The sequence below is a fragment of the Urocitellus parryii genome, chromosome 12 (assembly GCF_045843805.1).
Source record: "Urocitellus parryii isolate mUroPar1 chromosome 12, mUroPar1.hap1, whole genome shotgun sequence".
Classification (NCBI taxonomy): domain Eukaryota; kingdom Metazoa; phylum Chordata; class Mammalia; order Rodentia; family Sciuridae; genus Urocitellus; species Urocitellus parryii.
In genome coordinates, this window is record NC_135542.1 from 21,487,458 (window position 1) to 21,508,767 (window position 21,310).

The 21,310-nt window shown below is 50.4% G+C and overlaps 1 protein-coding gene across 1 annotated transcript in view; it reads right to left on the minus strand.

Moving 5' to 3' along the window:
• Window positions 1–2,553: 2,553 nt before the first annotated feature.
• Window positions 2,554–21,310, minus strand: part of LOC144249603 (acyl-coenzyme A oxidase-like protein) — a 296,617-nt gene continuing 277,860 nt past the window's right edge. Inside the window, exons 16-18 of the mRNA XM_077791725.1 lie at window positions 17,431–17,518; window positions 5,331–5,401; window positions 2,554–2,613 (exon numbers count right to left, since the gene is read on the minus strand). Of these exons, the coding sequence (XP_077647851.1) occupies window positions 2,554–2,613; window positions 5,331–5,401; window positions 17,431–17,518 (219 nt within the window). The remainder of the gene's footprint in view (window positions 2,614–5,330; window positions 5,402–17,430; window positions 17,519–21,310) is intronic.

Here is a 21,310-nt window from a genome sequence, read left to right on the forward strand (position 1 = left end):
GGGAGGCACGATACCATGACCAGCCACAGAGGCCTGACTGCTGGCCATGGGCATGCCTGGGCACATGCAGGCAGCCCTCGTGGGCCTCGGCTGGACAGACAGAGGGAGCCTTGGCTGCCTGGGGCAGAGGACCCTCTCTAAGGCCACAAGGCCAAGATGGAGTCCTTGGACGTGCAAGGGGCTGCCTGCAGAAAGAAGGCCGTCGCAGTCAGCCAGCGTGTGACGGGAGGGATTTGTTTTTAACCATTGGTTGCTAGGTTTGGTGCTTAAACTAGCTACCACCTACACGTGTTGAGAAAAGGAAGAGAGAGCAGTTAGAATGCAGGAGAGAGGGAAAAACCCACCCCGCCCACCTGACAGGCTCAAATGGCTGCTGCTCGTCGCCTGCAGGGCTGGGACAGTCCCCCAACGCCCTGCTTGGAGGTTTGGTGGCTGCAGCGAGTGCCCTGTGGGAACTGGAGGCACTGAGGCCTCCTCTAAGCAGGAGGCCGACAAAGGGCACCCATGTGGACATGCCCTGTGCTGGGCACCCAGCCGCTCGCTGTCCATTCCTTGGCCTGGCAACAAGAGGGGTGGGGGAGGAGGAGTTTGGGAGAAGTGAGGCAGAAGGAATCTTTGTGACAATGACAATTGAAGAAAACTAGACGACCAGCTTGCTGGGTGCCTCCTCGCCTCCTGAGCGGGTTGAGGCAGTGGAGCGGTCATGCGGAAACTTCCCCTTCTCCCCAGCCTGCTCCTTCCGTGTAAGGGGGAGCGTTGCACCCCCTGGGAAGGTCCTGGGTCCAGACAGGATTCCAGCAGGCCAGGGAGTTGCCTGCTTCTGGAAAGGAGCTGGGTTGGGTCACCTGGGAGGGCTGATGGGTCGTGGTGGGGTTGCTTGGAGTTTGGGTTGACAAGGACTTAACCAGGTTGCCTTGTTGCTTAGAACATCCTGAGACAGGAAAATCGGCTGCGTGAGGTCAGGCGATGGTGGTGAGAGACTCGTGGGAGGGAGGCCTGGGATCCTCCTCCCACATCTGCCCAGCTGCCTCCATGCATCTGGGGCAGCACTAACGCTTGTGGGTGGGAAGAAATGCTAAAGAAGCTTCTGGTGGCTTTCAGCCCTCCACATCCCAGGGGGCATTGATGGAGCCTCCCCAGGGAACCTGGGCCTCAACACCTGGTGACCAGGATCACCAAGCCCAGTGGGCCTGGCACATAGCCCTGGTTTTCCTATCCGAGCAGGTAGGAAAAGTGCTCCACCTGTCCCCTCGGGCCACAGTATCCTGATCTGGCCACCAGCCAGGCTGTGCTCTACAGAGAGCAGGCTGAGTGCTGAGGTGGCAGCCCCGCCCCAGACCTGCCATTTTGGGAGCAAAGATGTGAGAGAGCGGGCTGGGCCAGCCTGGCTTGCTACCTGCTTATTTGCTTCCTTATTGTCACAAGCAGCTGTTTTCTTGCTGTTTTCCACAGTCAGTATGGTGTGATCTCAGAGGCACCTCCTAGAACGCCTACCTTCACCCTCATGGGCTGCCTCTGGCCAGAGGCCTTGGGTAGTGTGGCTGGGCTGGGCCTCCACCCGAGCTGCAGCGTGGGAGCATTTGGGGCCCTCCCCCAGAATCATTGGGGCTAGAACCTGGCTCTGAGCTGGCCCCTGTGCTACTGTATTGCTCTAGGGTTCACGCGACAGCCCAAGCTCCCTGAGCCCTACCTCCTGTCGCCTGAGCCGGGGGAGCAGCATTCACCAGGAAGGGCCACTGTCCCCAGGCATCCTGCTCACTTCTCCAGCTTGACCCAGGGAGGCAGGGAGGCCTGGCCGTGAAGACCTCTGATAATGATAATGGTAGTACAACTGAGGGCCTCGCTCCTTCTGCTGTCTCCTACTCAGATCGCAAACAGCTGCTGCCAGAAACTCCCAGATGTGCAAGGACAAAAGGAGGAGATGCCATCGTTCATGCTCAGTTTAGAGAACGGGAGTCCAGAGGCAGGTTGGCACTGAGAGGTCCGTCTCCCTGCCCACTGCCAACTTACAAAGAAGGTGTAATGAGGAGGAAATGACCCTGGTGGGAGTCAGGGCAGGGGGTTTGGACCAAGGGCTGGGAGAGAAGCCTGAGAGGCAAAGTAGGGCCAGATGATGGAGGGAGGGATTCTGGACTTGACCCAAAAAGGAGTTGACCCCAATCCCCCTGCTTGCCTGGGTCAGTCTGGCCTAAGCCTGCCACCCAAGCTGAATTTTTAGTGACAGTCCCTTCTACTCACAGAAGTATAGCTGCTTGGATGAATTCTTCAATAATTCTTTCCAAAGGAGAGATAGTCAGGGCCATAAATGAACCCAGAAAGTGGCATGTAGGACTGAGGCTCCCAGTTCACCTGGCAGAGCCTGAAGAAGACAGAAAACAGGCAGAGGTGGCGAGGTCGATTCTGCAGCACACGGAGAGTCACAGGTTGCGGGCAGCTCCCACCAGCCATGTATTTTCAGGATGTGGAGCTGGGAGGGTCTTTAGGGTTGGCTACATGCTTTCTCTTTGTATCTGAAGAGGGCACAAGGCTGAGGGAGATACAAGTGACCTGTGCTCAGTCCTGGCCGAGTGGAGCCTGGAACTTGCCCCAGGGGATCAAGTCCAGGGGCTCTTTCTGGGACAAAAGAAGAGGGATGGCTTTAAAAGGTGCTCAGGGGACAGATGCACATGTGGATCTGACGCAGCAGCCCAGGACGGGGAGGTGCTGTGGGCCACCCCACAAATCCGAGGTGGGGGACGGGAGCCCTAGGAAGCGGGACAGGGTGCTACATGGCTCCAGTGGGGTGTACATGTACTGAGCACACCTGGATGTGGCTGGACCATGGGTGAGACCTGCAGCCACGGGGAGTGGTGGGTGGAGCTGAGGATTAGCAGGTTTGCTGGGACAGGGAAACCTGTCCCAGGGGCCAAACAGACTGATTGGCATAAGGACCATGAATAAGGGCAGAAACAGGAAAGGATGGGGATAAAAGTGAATTGGACCCAGTCAGTAACTTGTGGAATGAAAGTATTTTCTATGGTTCAAATAATAGTTAAGTCTTGCAGGAAGGCAGCCCTAGTGACACCAGGCTTGCCCTGCAGGACCTCTTCCCTAGCCCCTTCCCCGGATGCAGTGGTGGGAAAAACCTCAAGACAGTCATAGACTTGACCTCTGCTTGGAAGATGGGGAAGCTGAGTCCCAGAGCAGCAGGTACTCTGGGAGTCCATCCGGCAGGACCCTCAGAACAGGGTGTGACTAATAAGCTTTGCATGGTTCACAGCCACCGAGGCTATTACCTGACCTCATGGGGATGTGACAATATGTATGCAAAATATAATTTAAAAAAAATACCATATTTGGCCTAGCATTGTTTTTCCTGCCAACAGGTTCTCGTGAGGTTGAGTTAGATCTTAAACTTATTACAGAAAGTCTGCAAAGTGCACTGGAGCCAGCACAGTGGACAGCAGGTGACTGCGGTCAGAACGGCCTACTGTCGCTCCAGTGCTCTCACATACATCTACAAAAATCCTGCACACCACTGTCCCACCCACGTGGTGGCCTCCCAAAGGTGACATGAAAAAAACCTCAATCTCCTGAAAAAAAGCACGAGCTGGTTTCGGTCTATATGAACTGAGCACACATCTTGCTCAGTGAAACTTCTTTGATGATGCCTGTTCAAGTATCTGCAGATACTGTGAAAACACCAGAAGACATCATCCTGGTGACCGTGGTCCCACGGTCTGCAGAAACCCACGGGGAAGACACAGGCTACTGTATGTCATGTACATCCCAGAAGTCCCAGGCTACCTTAACTTCTTCTCCCAAGCCCTAGCTTAGTCTCTAAACAAGTGCACAGGGCAGCATGAGGGGCAGGAGGGCAAGACACTGTGAGAGGAAGAAGGGCCCTTGGGTGGCATCTGCTTGTACCCATTCCCTCTAGATGAGAAGACACTCAGGGGGCTGCAGCAGCCCAAGTAGTGTAACCACAAGGACAATTAGAGGCAAGTCCAGGGTGAGCTCCTGAGCCAGGCTGTGGGTTCTGCTCTCTGCCCCATGCCACCTCTGAGTTGCCCACGTAACATTCAGGTGGGGCTCATGGTAGTACCAAGCCGGGCACAGGAGTTTCACCTTCTGAAATTGGGACTCAATGGACAGAAAGAGCAGAGCAAGGACAAAGCACGAAGGAGCAAGGAGCAGAAGAAATGCTAGACAGGATGGGAAGAAAGAGCCAAAGGCCTGTGTTCCCATCGCCTTGAACATGAGTGGCCGGAAAGAGGGGAAGGAAGGAGCACAGGGCAGGGCACGGAGAGCCTGGTGTGGGACACCTCAGAACAGCAAGAAATGCCCACATGCCGAATCTCTGCCACGCCAGCTCCTGTGTCGGACACCCAGGACTGCCAAGTGGGCATGCTATGACGTGGGTCTCCTGGAGGAACCCAGAGCTTAGGACCCACAGCCCCTCTTGATTATGAAATTAGCATCACTGAAAGCTTAAAAAAAGAAAAGAAAAAAAAACCAGACCAAAAATATCACTTCTTAGGCAAATGAATTGAAAATCCCTTATGGTGACACCTTATTTTTTCCACTCATTTCTAAAGTCAGAGGACACCTGGCAAAGAAGCTGGTGTTTGGGTGAAGAAATGCAATTCCTGGTGCACACAGCTTCCTGATGGCGTGAAATGGAAGTGACCTCATGGAGACCCGGGTGCCCAGTTTCTGGGTGAAAACAGGCGCCTAACAGCTCTACACTGGGAGGGCAGCTCTCCACTGCTTTCAAAGACAAAGCAATGATGAAACTCATGCAGGCCACTTGCATGCCCAAGCATAGGTGGCACCCACACCTCTGCTCCTGTCATTTGGAAGGAATAAAATAGTTGTCACCAAGAAGGGAAGAAATCTGTCTGGCGCTCGCGGGCAAGGGAGCTCTGGCTTGAGAGGCCCATCCCAACGGCTAACATGAAGCATCTAATAGCAAGGAGGTGGCAGACTGGGAATGGAGGGAATCCTTTGTCTTAATTAAAAAATACAGAGGGAGACATGGAATTTGGCCAAGCCTCATAAATCTGCTAAAAGAATCAAGACTGTCAGATGAGTTTAAATAGACCAATGGGGCCCTCTGGAGAATTCAACAGCTTCCCTGCTCGTAGGTGACACCCACTCTCCTGTCACGTCTGCACTCAGTTGTGCTCATTAACCAGCAGTCCTCCCACCCGCAGATGACAAGAGTATCCCCACGGAGCACAAAACTCAGAGATGATAAATTTACTCCCGCTTGTGAAAACAGAACCCTCCTCGGGGCGACACAAGTGCTAGAGGCTTTAAGGAAATCAGTACTTCATCTGGTAACCTACCTTCATTAACAGAGCCTGGTCCTGTGGGTCTGGGCAGCTCCTCACTGCCAGGGAGAACTGCTCCAAGGTCACTGCACGGGGAGAAAAGACAGTGAACGACCCTCCTGCAGACAAGGATCAGGGCTGGCCTGGAGGAGAGTTCATGGTCCTGACGGACATGAAGGCAGGCTGCTGCATCTGCCCTTCCTCGTGACATGGCGGAACTCCTGCCTGCCCTGCATGGGTCAGGGCCCGCACGCAGCGACTTCTCTGCCTGGCTGGGATGAGTCCATCAGAGCACGAGGCCACGGACCAGCAGCCAAGCTCCACCCCAAATAGCCGGAGCTCCTGGGTTTAGCCACAGCCTGGCCATTCTGTCCCCCAGAGATGGAACCCTATCCCAAGCTCTCCACGGGGAGGGCTCCCCAGCCTTGGAAAACCTGGCAGTGCTGAGCTTTCTAACTCCACCTTCCAGCCCCGTGTCCATGGCTCTAATACTCCAACACAACAGGGCCCCACGTATTTGGCTTCAGCAAATCCCACAACACCCCCCGCCCCCCAGATGTATCAGCCATCTTTCCCCCACCAGCCTCCCAAGCAGAATGAGGAGGGAGGCCCAGGAAGGTTCACAAACAGATGTTTTAGTGATCCATTGAAATGGGCCAGCAGAGCCCTACACCTATGAATCTAGACCATTTCCATAAACCACCCTTCCCTTCTCCCTGTTGGTGGGACCCGGCTTTCACCAAAGTCCAACGGGTGTCCTGAGTACCCGTTTTTAATTGGCGTCTAAATAAGTGCCCAAATACAGACTCTCATCCCCGCTCTTGAATGCCCCCATGACTGCTCTGCCTCCTCAGGTTTCAGCCTGTGTCTTTGGACAGGGACAAGAGTTTTTTACTGAATTAACCTGCTGGATTAGCCTCCGATTGCCAGCCTCAAAGCCGTGCTCACCTGGCAGGCCCTTCTCTGCCACTCTGCTGGCAACAGCCCCAGCTCTTGCAAAGCGCAGCCCTGCACTGAACCCCTCAGGCCGCCCCAGCAGTCTCACACAGCCCTCGCCCACCCCAGGTCCATTCGACCTCACAGACCCCTGAGGGCAGGCAGAGCTACACTGCCTCAGGACCGAGGGGTGCTCTGAGTCCACTGTCCTGGCCCTCAAGGATGTCTAGATGTCACACTCACAGTCGCAGATGTTTTAAAGAGGATTATATCAGCAATAATGGATTTTCATCAGAAGAGCACTGTCCAATGTTACCTATAGAACCCAATTCTCCAGACTGTTTCCGTCATGACACTCGGGTGCAACCCATCGACTCTCATGTTAATTATTTCTTCCATGTCCAAACACCTGCTCTCACCTAACCAAAGTGTGCTCAGAACCAACAGAAGGCTCCTGTGCCCTGGCTGGGCCTCAAGGTCCTCGGTCACTTGTAGAGAAAGTGCTAGCCTCTAGGGTTGGGGTGGGGACAGAGGGAGGGCTGGGCATGAGAGAACAGTGCAGGGCACCATGTCACACCAGCACCTCCTGCTGTGCCTCGAGGAAGCTCCTCTCACTCTTCCCATCACCCTCTCTTCCCTGGTCCACGCCCTGCAGTGCCACGCAGGAGACTGGGTTTCTCTTTCGGGATCAGTCTTTGGTGCTGGCCTTGGTTCAGGAGAGCGCTCAGAAGACAGGCCTGCGCCTTGGCACAAACCCCATTCCACCAGTGGCATGTCCCCCATGCCCAGAGCCAAGACCCCACCTGTGGAGCTGGACTGAGGTGCCTTGGTGGGAACCCAGGGCTACACCACAGAGGTTCTCTCACGGGGTGGCTGAACTTCAGGAGACAAGCCCCTGGGACCCGCTACACAGAGGACACCAGCCACCCTGGGAGCAGAGGGGGACCAACACATCTCTCAGTCGCTTCCCTTCACTTAGAGGTCAGTGTGACACATGCTCTCAGGCCAATGGCAGGCTTCTCTCTCACCTCACACCACTCTGGTGTCCAGCAAGTCCCCAAAGCAGAAAGAATGGGCATGGGCACTCTTGGGCAGCCCCTCTCAGCCCACGGCTGTGGGCAGAGGCATCACTGTTGACAGGTTGACATGCCATGTCCCCTCCTTCCCTTAAAGAGGAGAAACCCCCCAGAAGGAAAGCATCTGTGGTACCCATGTCCCTCCACCTGAAGAGGCTGGGTGCCCAGTAAGAATGAGATGGGCCTCGGGGTAAGCACCCACAGCTCAGGTCTGTCAGGGGCAGTTTTCCCTAAGAGACTGCAGGCCGACGTGCTTCCTTGACACCCACGGCCCCTGAGGTCCCCAGGCTGCTCAGGTCAGCAGCGGGCCGCGAGCCTTCACCTGGTGAGCAGAACCACATCCTCCTTGGTGGAGCCTCCCACCTTGGTGGGGGGAGAAGGTGAGCCCACAGAGAGAATAGTGCTTTACAGAACGAGTGGCCTAGAGGGTGGGGGTGGGGAACCCCCGGGAAAATGACCTAATGCAAGTGAAGAGTGGTCCCGTGGGAGGAAAAGCATATGGCCATGCGCTGCAGCAGGGACATCAGCTCCCCCCAGCCGTCTCTGTCTTTGCCATTTTTGCAGGGAAGGCAGGACCTTGCCCAGCAGGACGTGCCTGACAGGGAAGTGGAAGTCAGGAGTAGATGTCATTATAACTCCTTGCTGCAAATCAGGGGGACAGACATGACAACCCACATGGACAAGGCCATCCGCTGTTTTCTGCTTGAATATTGCTGGGGAGACTGGACGTCCACGGCTGAGTTAGGAGGCACACCTGACCCTGGCATGTGAACCACACCTGCTCTGAAATCCAATCTCACAATGTTCTCTTGGCTTCTTTCTCGATCCCTGTGCCAGGGCCTGGGAACAGGGATTCTCTCTTAGGCTCCCTCTCTCTTAGGCTCTCTCTCTCTTGGCCTTTCTCCAGCTGCAGCCTTCTCCATGGGCTGCCTGGAGGGCCACCGGAGCCTGCACTGCATTCCCCTAGGTACCCCAACACCATGCTTTCCCGGTCCCAACAGCAGAGGCCTCTTGTGGGCAATGTGCTGCTGCTGATGCTCAGCCACGTCAAGGGGTGACCAGGTTGGCCAGGGAAGAGCTTGGTGTCCAAACTGAAGAATTTACTCGGTGTGGGACAAAGCTGCAAAAAGAAGGGGCCAGGCGAAGGTGTACGCTGCTCCCTGGGCTGCAGAGGTCCTAAGGCAGGCAGGACCCGAGTTAGAAATTCAAAGCTGTCCTGGGGGTGAATGAAGCCACCCACGTCCAGGCAGCCCAGAGCCAGCTGCCTTCATATCTTCAAACTGTTTTGTGTCCCTGTCCTTGGCCCCGCATGGAGGGCAGCTCCTGTGGGAGAAGGAAGACCTGGCGCTACAGCCAGCCAGCTCCCCCTGGGGGCCCAGACCCTGCTTCCCCAGGGAGGGGGAGCCAGGCCCCCGTGAAGCCTGCATCCAGGCGCAGACTGGGGTCTCACTTCAGCCAGCTGCAGAGGGAGACAGCCCCTCTCAGGATTGTAGAAATGGAGGCTGAAGCTACCCCAGAGGACAGTCCCAACTGGAGGGGGCATGACTGGGTGCCTGGGGCCAGGTGGCCCTCTCTAGCGGCAGGGGCCTCCCTGTGTCCTCACCAGGCGGCCCCTGGTTGGCAAGTCCTATCTCCACTGATTCTGGAGCACAAGGTGGCAGCATGGCCCCCATGGCTCAGCCACCTCCTGTCACCTGTGTGTGACAGCAGTGCTCTCAGTTCAGTGGCAGAGCTGCGGCCCCAGGCCTCTGAAGTCCCCCGCCTACCTCTTCACAACATAAGGGAAATGGTGAGGGAGGGAGGGAGGGAGGGAGGGAGAGGGGGAGGGAGGGTGTTTCATTTTTCAGGGAAAACTTTGTTTTGTTTTCAAAGCAAAGGGTCAATGGGGCCTCGGACATTTTGGCAACCAGCAGTCATGGTGGCTCCAGTGTCCTGCCCACTGGGATTGGGTGAAGGGGTGGAGGGGACCCTCAGGGACCTATAGGTGTGGGGAGGGTGAGGGCTACTGCTGGCTTCTCCATCTTCAGCCTGTTCTGTCACCAGCTCATGCTCTCAGTTCCGGAGAGCAGCCGAGCTGTGCGTGGCCCTCCCTTTCTGACCACTCCTCTGCCTGGAGCCTGTGGGTGCGGGAGGGGCCCCTCTGGCAGAGGGGCCCTCATCTGTAGCTGTTTCTGCAGGCTCTCCGCCCAGTTCCCAAGGCATCCTCCTCCAGCACGGTGCTCTTGCTTCTCTGAAGCAAACTCTCCTTTTGGTCCCCACTGCCACTAAATCCTTGTCCCTTGACCTCTTGGTCATGCCTACTTGCTGATATCTTGGTCCCTTTCCCCAAAGCACATGTCTCCTAGTGCCAGGACAGTTTCCTCCAGGACGCCTGGGTGTGCAGGTGGACCCTGCTCAGTAGGGACAATTCCCAGCTTCCCATGCCACCCAGTAGAGGCCAGGCCCCAAAGGCATTTGACATGCCCATGACCACCCACCTTGCCCGGCTTGTTCCCTCAGTATTCTCCCCTGGCCTCTTCTCCAATACTTCCTTCCTGACCCCATGGGAAGCCACTTGCACCCCATACCTCGTCTGACTTGCATCTCTTTCCTGTTCTCCCAGGGTACCTGGCCTCGGGCAGCTCTTGTTCCAGTTCTGACTAATGCCTCTGGGAAGCAGGGACTGTTTCTTCCTGGATCTTTTAAGACTAGAACTTAACAGAGTCCCCAGCCCATTATAGACCTTCAAGAAGTGGATGTTGGATGGGGTGGGGTAGACACGGGAGCAAAGGAAGGGTGCTCCATGCCAGTACTGCCTCTGCGGGCCAGCTGAGCAGATGCCGCATCCGGGTGGAGCATCTCTGTGGGCTCAGTCCTCATATGGCCATTGGAGATGGAGAATGGAGCGAGTTTCAACTTCTCAGGACGTCTGCCATTTCGGTCCCACACCTGAGGCAGTCCCTCAAGGCCATTCTTCAGGACCAGTGTGGCTTACATGATTCTTGTGAGTGGAAAGAGCAGAAGAAATGGAGGTCAGCTGCTCATGGCAGCCACTGGTCCTGTACAGCCGGGACTTTGGGCATCTCTGAGGCTTACGACAGAGCTGAGTGTTTCCTTAAATCAGCTTCATCAGCAACCATTACCATAAAAATTCCACTGTATGCCCACGACCTGAAGAAGGTTTACATGAAGTTTGATTTGCTCTAAGTTGAAGAGTGAAAAATCATAAAATATGAACAAGGCAAGAAACTCTGATATTCATTCATTGCATCAGGAAACTGTTTACATACTGGGAAGTAGCAGGTTGGAACATTCTGGAATGCTCTGCCATGTTCTGTGTTGTAGACTAACGGATTCATTTGATTCATGATCTGCAATCCTCCAGTTCACAGTAAGAACCATTTAGGAACCATCTCTACAATAAGTCCTCTAGCTGCACAGAAGAATTTTCATTTATAATTAGAAAATTTATGGGAATTTCTTGATTATCCAGGCTGCTACTTGAGAATTTCTGAGTGACTTCTGGGGACAGGGTCAAGGAATTGAGCTAGCTTCACCAATTTCTATTTACGCTGGTATTAAGTAAAATTTCCCCGTCAGGTTTTCGATACCCACTTTGATATGCAGAGCAGGGCTTCTAAGTGTCAGTGGATGAAGATGAGCTACTGGTGAAAACCTCACCCTTAGTTATCTTGTGATCTTCCCCATGTAACACTCTATGCCACTTGAAGCAGACAGTGAAACTTGTTGGGTGATTAGATCTGAGGATGAATACTGCTTTTATTCTCCCTCCCTGGTTCTCACATTTCTGGGGAAAAGCCATCATTTTCAAGTTAATAGAACATTATGTTTTCTCTGCAAATAAAATCTCATAAGTCATAGGCAGGGAGAGAGGTAAATTCATGAGAGAGAGGACACAGTGCTGTTTTTCCTCCTGGCATTTGGGATCTATGATAAGTTAAAAATGATGTTTTTATCTCTGGTGATTTATCAAGCTTGAGATTTCACAAAAGATAAACAGATGCACTAAAGAAAGAATACATCATCTTAATGCCTCATTTTGACACTTTTGGTATCTAAAAAGCATGTGTCTTAAAGAGCTCCCCTCCAAAAACTTAATAGTTTCCATGATTTACACATTTAATTCTTGTCTTTTAGACACTCTAAAGTGAGAACATGCCAGGAGGCGCCGTTTAAGAAAATGGTCAGATGCGAAACATACAGATTATTTATAGATGAAAAACTCAAGAGCTGAAAGAAAATCTGGTTGTCAACAGACAGTTGCTTTTTCTGTTTTTTTTTTTTCTGTAGTTCATTTTGGTTTTTGAGTGGGTGGCTCATGTGAACTCAAAGGTTATTTGCTAAATGTTTTTGAGATTAGAACATGTTGTCCCTTAAACCTAAATTTAAATTATGTTTATTGCCAATGTGTTTAACTTTACAATATGTGGTATAGGCTAAGTTTTAAAAATACAAAATCTTATTTAGAATTACTATGATAAGACAAAAGTGCCTCCATTTCTGTTTGTACTCACAGTGTAGGTTTTACTCTGAACACTAGTGGCAATGGAAAACTCACAGACTACAGTTACTCAGTGTGAATTCATTTTTGGTTTTTTGTCATTTTTGCCCATCAATGTGGGTATTAGTCTAACTTGGTTTTTAAATAGGTGTCAGAAGATGTCAATCCAGCATGGAAATAGGACCCCATCTCTGCAATTCATCATGCATACTACGATTTTTCAATCACATGAAAATAAAGGAAAATATATATATAAAGTGTGTATGTGGGGGTGTGTTTCTCTTGCTTTTTTTTTTCCCAGCAATTCTGAGCTGGAAGAGTTAGACCCAGCATGAATATGGGCCCTGCACATAGGCAGAGAGCAGCAGACCTTTGGGATTGCAATCTTGCTTCTGTCCCATGCACCTGTGTGATCCCAGGCACCGTAGCCAGCCTTTCGGGTGCCTCGTGGACGCTGTGGGGTTGTTATGGAGATGAAACAAATTACAAGAACCAAGCACTGAACGTGGTTTGGGTGCAGAGCAAGCACTTGTAGATAAGAACTGCTGGGAGCATTTCAGCCCACCAGGACACCAGGCCCAACAGATAAGTGACGTCTCATCAGCCTCTGTCCAATCCCAGAGGTTTAAACTCTGTTCTTAAGGGGACTCCACAAAACAAATGACCTCCAGGAGTCAAGACTTTGCCTTTTTTTGTTGTTGTTGTTGTTGTTTTGTTTCTTCTTCTTCCCGGTGCAATGGTCCTTGGGTCATTTGTGATAAAACTGCCTCATACACTGTCACTCCCTTCAAAGTCAGCAAGTCACAGTTCTAAGGACAGCTGTCTTCTGCAACCAGCTCCTGAGCTTGGTTAGGGTCCTCGGGGTCTCCGTCCTGGGGAGGGTGCAGCCGTGGCCCTTCTTAGAAAGCAGCACCTGGGAGTCCTGAGGTCCAGCAGATCTGAAGTACAAGTTCACCTCCAGGGTCAAGGGGAGAAGTGAAGCTTTGAGAAGGAAACCCCAACCCCAAGGGGCACTTTTCGCTCATGGGATTCAGGCGCGTGACTGAGATAGAGAAAGCAGAGCCGGGATTTGCCTTCTCTTCCCAATGCTGGGGCTGCCAAGATTCTGGGTCTGCCTCGATTTGGCAGTGAGTTCTGTCTGCCATTCTGGGCTCCCTAGACCTTCTGGCAGCTCTATTGGCTATATATTTAATGGGGGCTGGACAAAGGAAGAGGTCAGTGTCAGGGACAGTGGTACCCACAGCACTCCCCCTCCCTCAGGCCACCAGTGTGGGGTCACACTGGCTAAAGATTGTCCTACCAGCAGATGGGGGCCAGTGGGAAGGGAGGGTACACATCGCCACTGTCAACTGGTCCCTCTGGTTCCCTACCCCCACCTCCAGCAGCAGAAACCCACTGTCCAAAGAGTGGGCTGACTTGCAAACTGTAGGTCCATCGAGGCCTGGATGGGAGGACTGAGGACTCGGGACTCGGGGGGACTCTGGTAGTGGAAAACAAGTACCCAGACTCACAGAGCATCTCCTGTTGAAGTCCTGGTATTGAATGTTTCTGAGCTCACATAATGTAGGGCTTAAATGCCAAAGCGAAAGCCAGGTGAATGCAATTATATAAAGAATAACCCCATCTGCAATTGGAAGGGACACACTGATTCCATAAAGAGTACCAAACAAGCACTGTGGGATCAAACAAGGAACTGAAATGTCAGTAATGCATGTGATCACGCTTGCAGTTAACAAAGTCTCCTTTCAAAACACAAACATTGCCAGGGGTTGGGGATGGGGGGTGGCATACACCTGTAATCCCAGCAGCTCAGGAGTCTGAGGTAGGAGGATCACGAGTTCAAAACCAGCCTCAGCAAAAGTGAGGTGCTAAGCAACTCAGTGAGACCCTGTCTCTAAATAAAATGTAAAATAGGGCTGGGTACGTGGCTCAGTGGTCAAGTGCCTCTGAGTTCAATCCCTGGTACAAACAAACAAACAAACAAACAAATAAACGAAAATAAACCCCACAAACATCCTTAAGAGGAATGTGAGATTAATCCTCAGTAGGCAGAAATCCCTACCTGTCCATGTTCTAATATAATCAAAACCTGCTCTTAATGTGAACATTTTAAATTATTAGGCACTTTATTAAGAAAAAATGTCTTCCTGCTCCATTATGAGAACTCCTCACCAGCTCTGAGGGCAAGAAAAGCAAGAGACTGTTCTGGAAAGAGCTGGGAAAGGCTGGCTGCCATTATTTAATAAAAGTGCTTAGTTTCTCCTTTTTTTTTTTTTTTTTTTTTTTTTTTTTGGTTAGGAACCTGTGCGCCCTTAGGGGTCAGACGCCACCAGGCTTCAGAACTGCTATTTCTAGGGCAAGATAAAAATGGGTATTACAGAAAAATAACAATTCATCATTGTAACCGTTCCATGCCACTAGAAACCACTGGGGACCGCTTCACATTTTCATTTCAAACATGGTTTTCTCCAGTCCTCAGGTGACAAGCGGACGCGAATGCCAGAAGGCTTTCCCCCCATTTGTTCCTAATAAAAATGGCTCAACTCTGGGTGTGTTGTCATGTGGGGTGACCCGAGGTCTGAGCTTTAACAGGCTGAGCCTCGTCTCCTCTTCCCTGAGCTCTTCCTTTCAGAAGTCTCTGAAGGCAGGATCTGGCTGGGTCACCCAAGACAGATGGGCCCCTCGACTTCCTCTCCCACCCCCGGGAGACCCTGCTGGAGGGCAGCAGGCTGTTGAAGGTACCATCTCCGTTTCCCTGGCTGGTGCTGCTCATTATGTATCCATAGTAGCCTCCTTGGTATAGATGGATTGTTCTGTTCCAGAATATTCCTGGACTTTCTAAATGCTGCCATTGAACTAGTTCTTATTAATCTTCTCCCTTTACATTATACACCCAAACATTCTTCATCTGACCTTGAACCTGGGACTCATTTCCTGAAAGCAATCACTTTGGAATACCAGTGAAAGTTTCAGAATCAATTTGGATTTTCTTTTCAAATCCTTGATGCTTCCTCCTGGTGTTAAGACCTTGTGCACTGAGACTCAGATGCTTCATCTTCCTTTTTCTTCTTCCTCTTAAGGAACAAGGTCTACATGGTCTACTTCGATTCTGAGAACTAAGATTTTTGTACTGATTAATAGTGATACAGTTTTTTATTAAACACTATGAGTCAGGTGCTGCAGCAAGGAACTTCGAGGATCATTTAGTTTAATATTTCCAACAGCCCCATGAGGTAAATACCACTCTCCACATCAGGGTGTAACCGAAGCCCAGAGGGGCTGAGTTACTCGCTCACAGCTGTAGAGACAACTCGAGGATCTGAGCCCAGGTGACTCCACTCTGAGCCCACATCCTCAGTTCCCACACCAAGTACAGAGATGTTCTCAACGAACAGACTGAGCCATCGAGTTTCTAAGGTGAAGGGATACGTGTCTTGATCGCTGGACCCCTCCCCTTCTCAAACACAATCCCATTTCTGAAAACCTGGAGTCCACAGGGCTCATCCTTGGGCTCCAGGATTGGCAGTGTCTGTGGTCAGTGCACAGAAGCCCAGAAGGAGGAACCCCAGCATCCGGGCCCCAGTACCCCAGGAGTGAAGCCAACAGAAGTCTGCACACTTGGAGGGGAAGCCTGGGGCATGCCTTCCTTCAGTAGGGGTGTCTAGGGCATGGCTTCATATCTCAGATAAATTTCAGTCTGATCAACAAATATGAAAAACATAGAGAGAAGGGGGTGTACCTACACTTCTGAGGGGTGAGGCTGGCACTGGGGCACCAAGCCAGTCCAGGGACGTACATGGCCTGCGGGGATCACAGTGGACACTCAGGTATCCAGCCAGGCCTGAGGGCATGTGCTACACAGATGGGGTGCCTGGTGCCACCTCCTCTCCTGAGTCAATTCTATGTGGAGAGGTGCCCGTGAAGGAATAGGCCTTGTGCCCGTGACTTGGCAGTTGGGTTTTGACTTGTGAATAAACTGACATTTCTGGTTGATGCATCAGTCATTTCTAAGTTCAAGCAAGATGACTCAATTTCCCTGAGTCTGGCACAGTGTGGGTGTGCAGATAAGACTTCTGGATCTGCAGATGAGGGAACCCAGTCCTGCATCTTAATAACCTGAAGGGAAGGGAAACTTCTGCCCTGCCCTGATCCTCTGGTCTCTCTCCTGCTCTTCCCTGTCGTCCTGGAGTGTAGGAGGTGGAGTCCAATCAGAATTAGGAAGGTTAATGTGGCCCTGGTTCTTCCACGGTGCAGTCACTGCATGCAAAGGCCGGCCCTCGGGTGGCACTCCTGGGGCCTCCTGCTTCCCAAGGAACCTGTGCTCCTGGCACATTCCCATTCCTGTCCTTTCTCTTCTGTACCCTGAGCCTCACCCCAGGAATGGGACCACCCCAGAGCGGGTCCTTGGAGGGAGAGAAGAGGCCAGGCTTGGTCTGAGCCCACACCATTCCCTCCAAGCCAGCTCCCAGCAGAGCTCTGCAGGAAGGGGCTGGCCACTGGATCATGTGGCACTTCATTACATGGCACTTTGCTCTCTTAGAACTTCCTGGTTGGGGAGAGAGGTGGTGAGCAGGCTGGGGCTGGCTACCATGCAGGCTCTCCTGGGTTCTGCTGTAACATCTGTCCTGACTCTCAGCAGGAATTCCACCATGACAGTGTCCAGACACACCAGGAGCCAGGCCCCTGCAGCTGTGGAGGTGGACCATCCCAGCCCTGCCCTTGGGGCCAGCAGTGGCCCAGGGTGGTGGAAACCCCCACACAGCACACAAGCTCACGAGCATCTGGACTTTCTCTTTTAATAATTCCCCATGTCTCCAGTTCCTGATGCCGAGTGAAACAAATGACTCTTGAGATGAAACAAGAATTTCACTGACCCTCCGCCATGGATCTTACTCACTGTTAATGTTTTGTTGTATCTTGTTATTTTGGTCTTTGGAGGGCAAAATGAAGATTCCAATTTCTCAGTCTCAGAGTGACGGATGTATTAGGTTGGAAGAGTCTTTGCTGTGGGGTCTTGCCTGCGTCCTGTAGGATAGGCTTCCACCCACTATCTGCCCATAACGCTACCCACCCTCAGACAACCCAAAACATCTCCCAGCCTTGCCAAATGCCCCTCGGGGGTCAAATGCCCCTAGTTGAGAATCCCTGACTTAACAAGCTGACCCTGTTTCTTGTGACCTAGAGGACGAGGTTGAAAAGTTAGTCCTGTGCTTCTCATTCTGAGCCAGTGGGCCTATTAAAACACTCTTGCTTTGTCTGGTGTGCACCCTCACATTTGTTTATTTAGGAATGACAGTCATGGTGGGGCAAAGGTCATTTCTGGGGAGCTGGCGTTTTGCCAACTGGCTGCTGTCTGGTGCCATCTGCCATCACCAGGCTCCAGATGTGTTGAGGGATGGGTTTGTGGGTATCATCTAGTCAGTGTTCCCACGGGGCTGGGATCTGATTTACCATAAGCTTCACGATTCTTGGTCTTTAAGGGCCCTAAGTCCAACGTGAGGCTCAGACTGGCGTGAGGACTGTCTTTTCTCTGGAAAGCCACATTCCCAGATGAACTGCAGAGCCCTGAGCTGCCCAGGAACGAACATTCATCCCAACTGACCTCTGTGAGTGTGTGCCAGGGACAGGAGAGTGATGTGGTGCAGGCACGAGTTCCAGGCATGGAAGAAGTCCTCTTTCTTGGTCACCACCTGGTACATTGACAGAAGAAAAACAGCCACTGATGACATTCTGAGAGAAATAAACTTTGGAACAAGACAGATGGCAAACATCCAATTTTTAATATAACCATAAGAATGGGCAAGGTCTCTGGTGGGTCGGACTCCATGATCAGAAAGGGGCTCATTAGGTGGGTGAGTGTCATCAAGGATGTATGGTGAATCCAGGTCCGTGTTTATGGTAATTCCTCACATGTCAAATATGGAGGCAGCCACGGCCAATACTTAGTAAGTAAGAGACATTGAAGAAACTTGAAGGAGAAGGTAAATGCACAGATACAGTGGACTGTTTAATAGGGGCACTCAGACCTGAAGAATTCTAAAGATTAGAACTGACTACTTAAATCTAATCCTCAACGTGACCAGTCCACCTTCTCTCATCCCTCTCTCCCTCCCTCCCTCCCTGCCTTCTTTCCTCCCATTGTAGTCAGGGGCTTCCATTTGATTTCAGATCACCTCCTGAATTCCTGTGACGTCCCAAGCATTGCTCTTTGGTAGTGTCCACATCTGACATGTGTGGAGAACTGGCATAAACATGGAAGCGGAAGGCACAGTATGTTGTGACACTGTTTCAATCAACGAGTCACTTTGAGGGACCTTCACTGTATTAGATGGTCTTTCAACCTCCTCAATGAAGGGCACCTTTTTTTCTTTGCATTTTTCATTTGAAGGGAAGTGAGAAAACATGGCTGGAATAAAATAATACGAAGAAAATACACAAGCAAGAGAAAGATGCTGCATCAGGAAGCCGAGAACTGGAGTCACTTCAGCGAAGCAAAGGGCAGATTCTTATCTGAGCAGAGAAAAGAGTTAAATTTGGCACTTCTGACTTTTCTTTGTTCCTTCATGCCTTTCTTTGTTTCGAAAACCTAATGGCTTGATACTTAAACTTGTAGCAATCTTTTTGCTGCTCAAGGAAATGACACTCAAATAGAAAGTTCGACCTGATCTACCTACTTCCCATTTGTTTTAACTCATGCTCCCAGGAGCTCTCTCGGGTGGAAAGCACTCTGCTTTCCCGTAACTCTGCAGTTTCTCCGGGGCCTGGAGGTCTTGCTGGGGGAAACGCTTCTTACAACAGAAGGCTTTGTGTCCCAGTGGAAAAAGAGCACTGCTGAAAGTCACTGCCCATGTATAATTTAGCACGATCACCCAGGGCGGCGGGCACGGCTCGGAGAAGATGGCTTTGCTTCTACACCTAACTGGGCGTCTCATGACACTTGAGGGAGAGGACAGTGTCTCCTCACTCTCTGGATCCATGCATCTCTGCATTGGTGTCACAAATACAGCTGAAAAGTTGTGGCAGAGACAGGTGACTCTCAGGGAGCAGCCTGCAGGTAGAAGCACAAGAACCAGCCAACCATTCCCAGAAGTTCTAGGAGATGCTGAAACTACCCATCACGCCATAAAGAAGAACACCAGGAACTTGTCCAATAGGCTCTATTCACACATACCAACCACCCCCTCCACTGCAGGGGAGTCAGAGAAGATGAATAAAACACTGCAGATGGTACACATAGAATCAAAGGCATTTCCTGATAATAATAACAACTCAATGAGTGGAATAAGTGTTTCACTGCCCTGATCAAGAGAAAACCAGGACAGACAGCTGGCTGGACAAGAGATTTCAGATGGTAAAACCTCATAGAGGGCTCTTTGCATGTCTGCTGGCATGGCTTCAAAATGTCCCCAGGAAAAGGCAAAGGCAAGGTCAAGGTAAGGGAAAGATCCTGGAAGGCGTGCCAGCCAGTTCAAGAGCTTTTCTCATATGTCATCATTCTGGTACTGATGCTGGGGCAGGCTCAGTACATCCTCATTCCTATTGGCAAGTAGTCCCCTACTTACCTACAAACTCACCCTGGGCAGGTAGGGGCACACCTAGGTCTTGGAGCATGTTGACAGAAAGGCAGCTTTGCATGGCCAGACACACAGCAAAGCAACAGACAGAGAAGCTTCTGTCCCTTTGAAATATAATTTGTTGGCAGGAAATAATAAGATGAAGCCAAGTGGGACTTCATAGTGGTCCACACACACGCAGGTGGGCTGATCCAGGAGCCACATGGGGCTTCACTCCAGCCCACTGTCAAGAGGTGAAAGTGAACAGATCAGCAAGTATACTCTGGCTCAACCCCCAAGCAAAGTGACCATGTTCACCTCAAGTGTGTCACTGCCTATAACTATAACCCTTTAATCTCCTATGCAATGCACAAGATTTTAAAATGTGCTAATTGTGCAAACAATGTCTTGAAACAATAGAAATCAGGTGTACCACCTTAAAAAGCTTGAGGTAAGTTTTCAGGAGAGAGGACTTTTAAAGTGATATAGTTGCTCTTTACTTCAGGCAGTGAGCCTGCTACCAAAAATGTGGGTGCAAATTAGGTGTATGCAAACTCACTCCTCATTTAAATGCAGCAGGCAACTGGCAACTGTTTTAAGCATTAATTGCATCTGTTCATTTAGTCTTAAGAACCCCTGGTGGTGGGTTTTATTGATATCTTCATTTTGCAGGTAGAAAACTGGCAGAGAAGGTTGAATAATTTTGTACAAGGTTGCAGAGCTGAGCTGTGTCTTGGCTCCCAGTATTCCTAGCCCATGTTCCTAACCACAGGCCTCCCAGCTTCCCAGTGGAACTGAGGATAGGTAGTTCCCTGCAAAATCTGCCCCTCCCAAATACATTGTTTGCAAAGACACATTATCACACACAGTACCATTAATAAGTAATGATATGCCTTTAATAATTAATGTGAACAACAGCCCACCCTTAAAGTATCTAATGAAAAGATATGCTTATTTCCCAATAAGTCAACACACAGCTGAGACATATTGCTGACATATAAAGAAACATCTTCTGTGTGGTAGATGCTCATATCCATTCCCTCCTTTTCTATAAAAACCTCATACAGATTTGGGCAGCAATATAGCCAGTTAAAATTACTTCCCCATAGAGGATCTACAAAAACAAAGAACCCATAGTCAACATAATTCTCAATTGTAAAAGGCTAAGTGCTTTCCCTTAAGGAAAGGAAGACAATGGGGTCTTAGAGCACATTGGCAGAAAGGCAGATTTACTAGGACAAATACCAAAAAAGCCACTGACAGAGAAGCTTCTTCACCTTGAAATATAATTTGTTGACAGGAAATAATAGGATGAAGTCCACTGAGTGCGGGGATGTCCATCATTACCACTTTTCTCAACATAGTGCTAGCCAAAGTAATAAGAAAAGAAAAAAAATTAAAATATCTTCATTCAAAGATACACAATTGTTTAGAAAATCCCAAGGAATGTATAAGAAAGTTATTAGCACTAAGTAAATTAAGCAAAGTCACAAGGTGTAAGATGGACATTAAAAAATCAATTGCAGGGGCTGGGGATGTGGCTCAAGCGGTAGCGCGCTCGCCTGGCATGCGTGCGGCCCAGGTTCGATCCTCAGCACCACATATAAACAAAGATGTTGTGTCCGCCGATAACTAAAAAATAAATATTAAAAATTCTCTCTCTCTCTCTCTCTCTCTCTCTCTCTCTCTCTCCCCCCCCTCTCTCTTTAAAAAAAAAATCAATTGCATGTTTATATTTCAGCAGTGAACAATTGGAAAAACCATAAAATAAAAATGCTGTTACAATAGTATGAAAATATTTAGGAATGTATTTTTTAAAATATGTGTAAAATCTATACCTGAGAACTGAAAACTATTGTGGAGGGAAATTTAAAAAGAGATTCTGTTTTCATAGATTAGAAAACATGATATTGCTATAGGTCACATCTT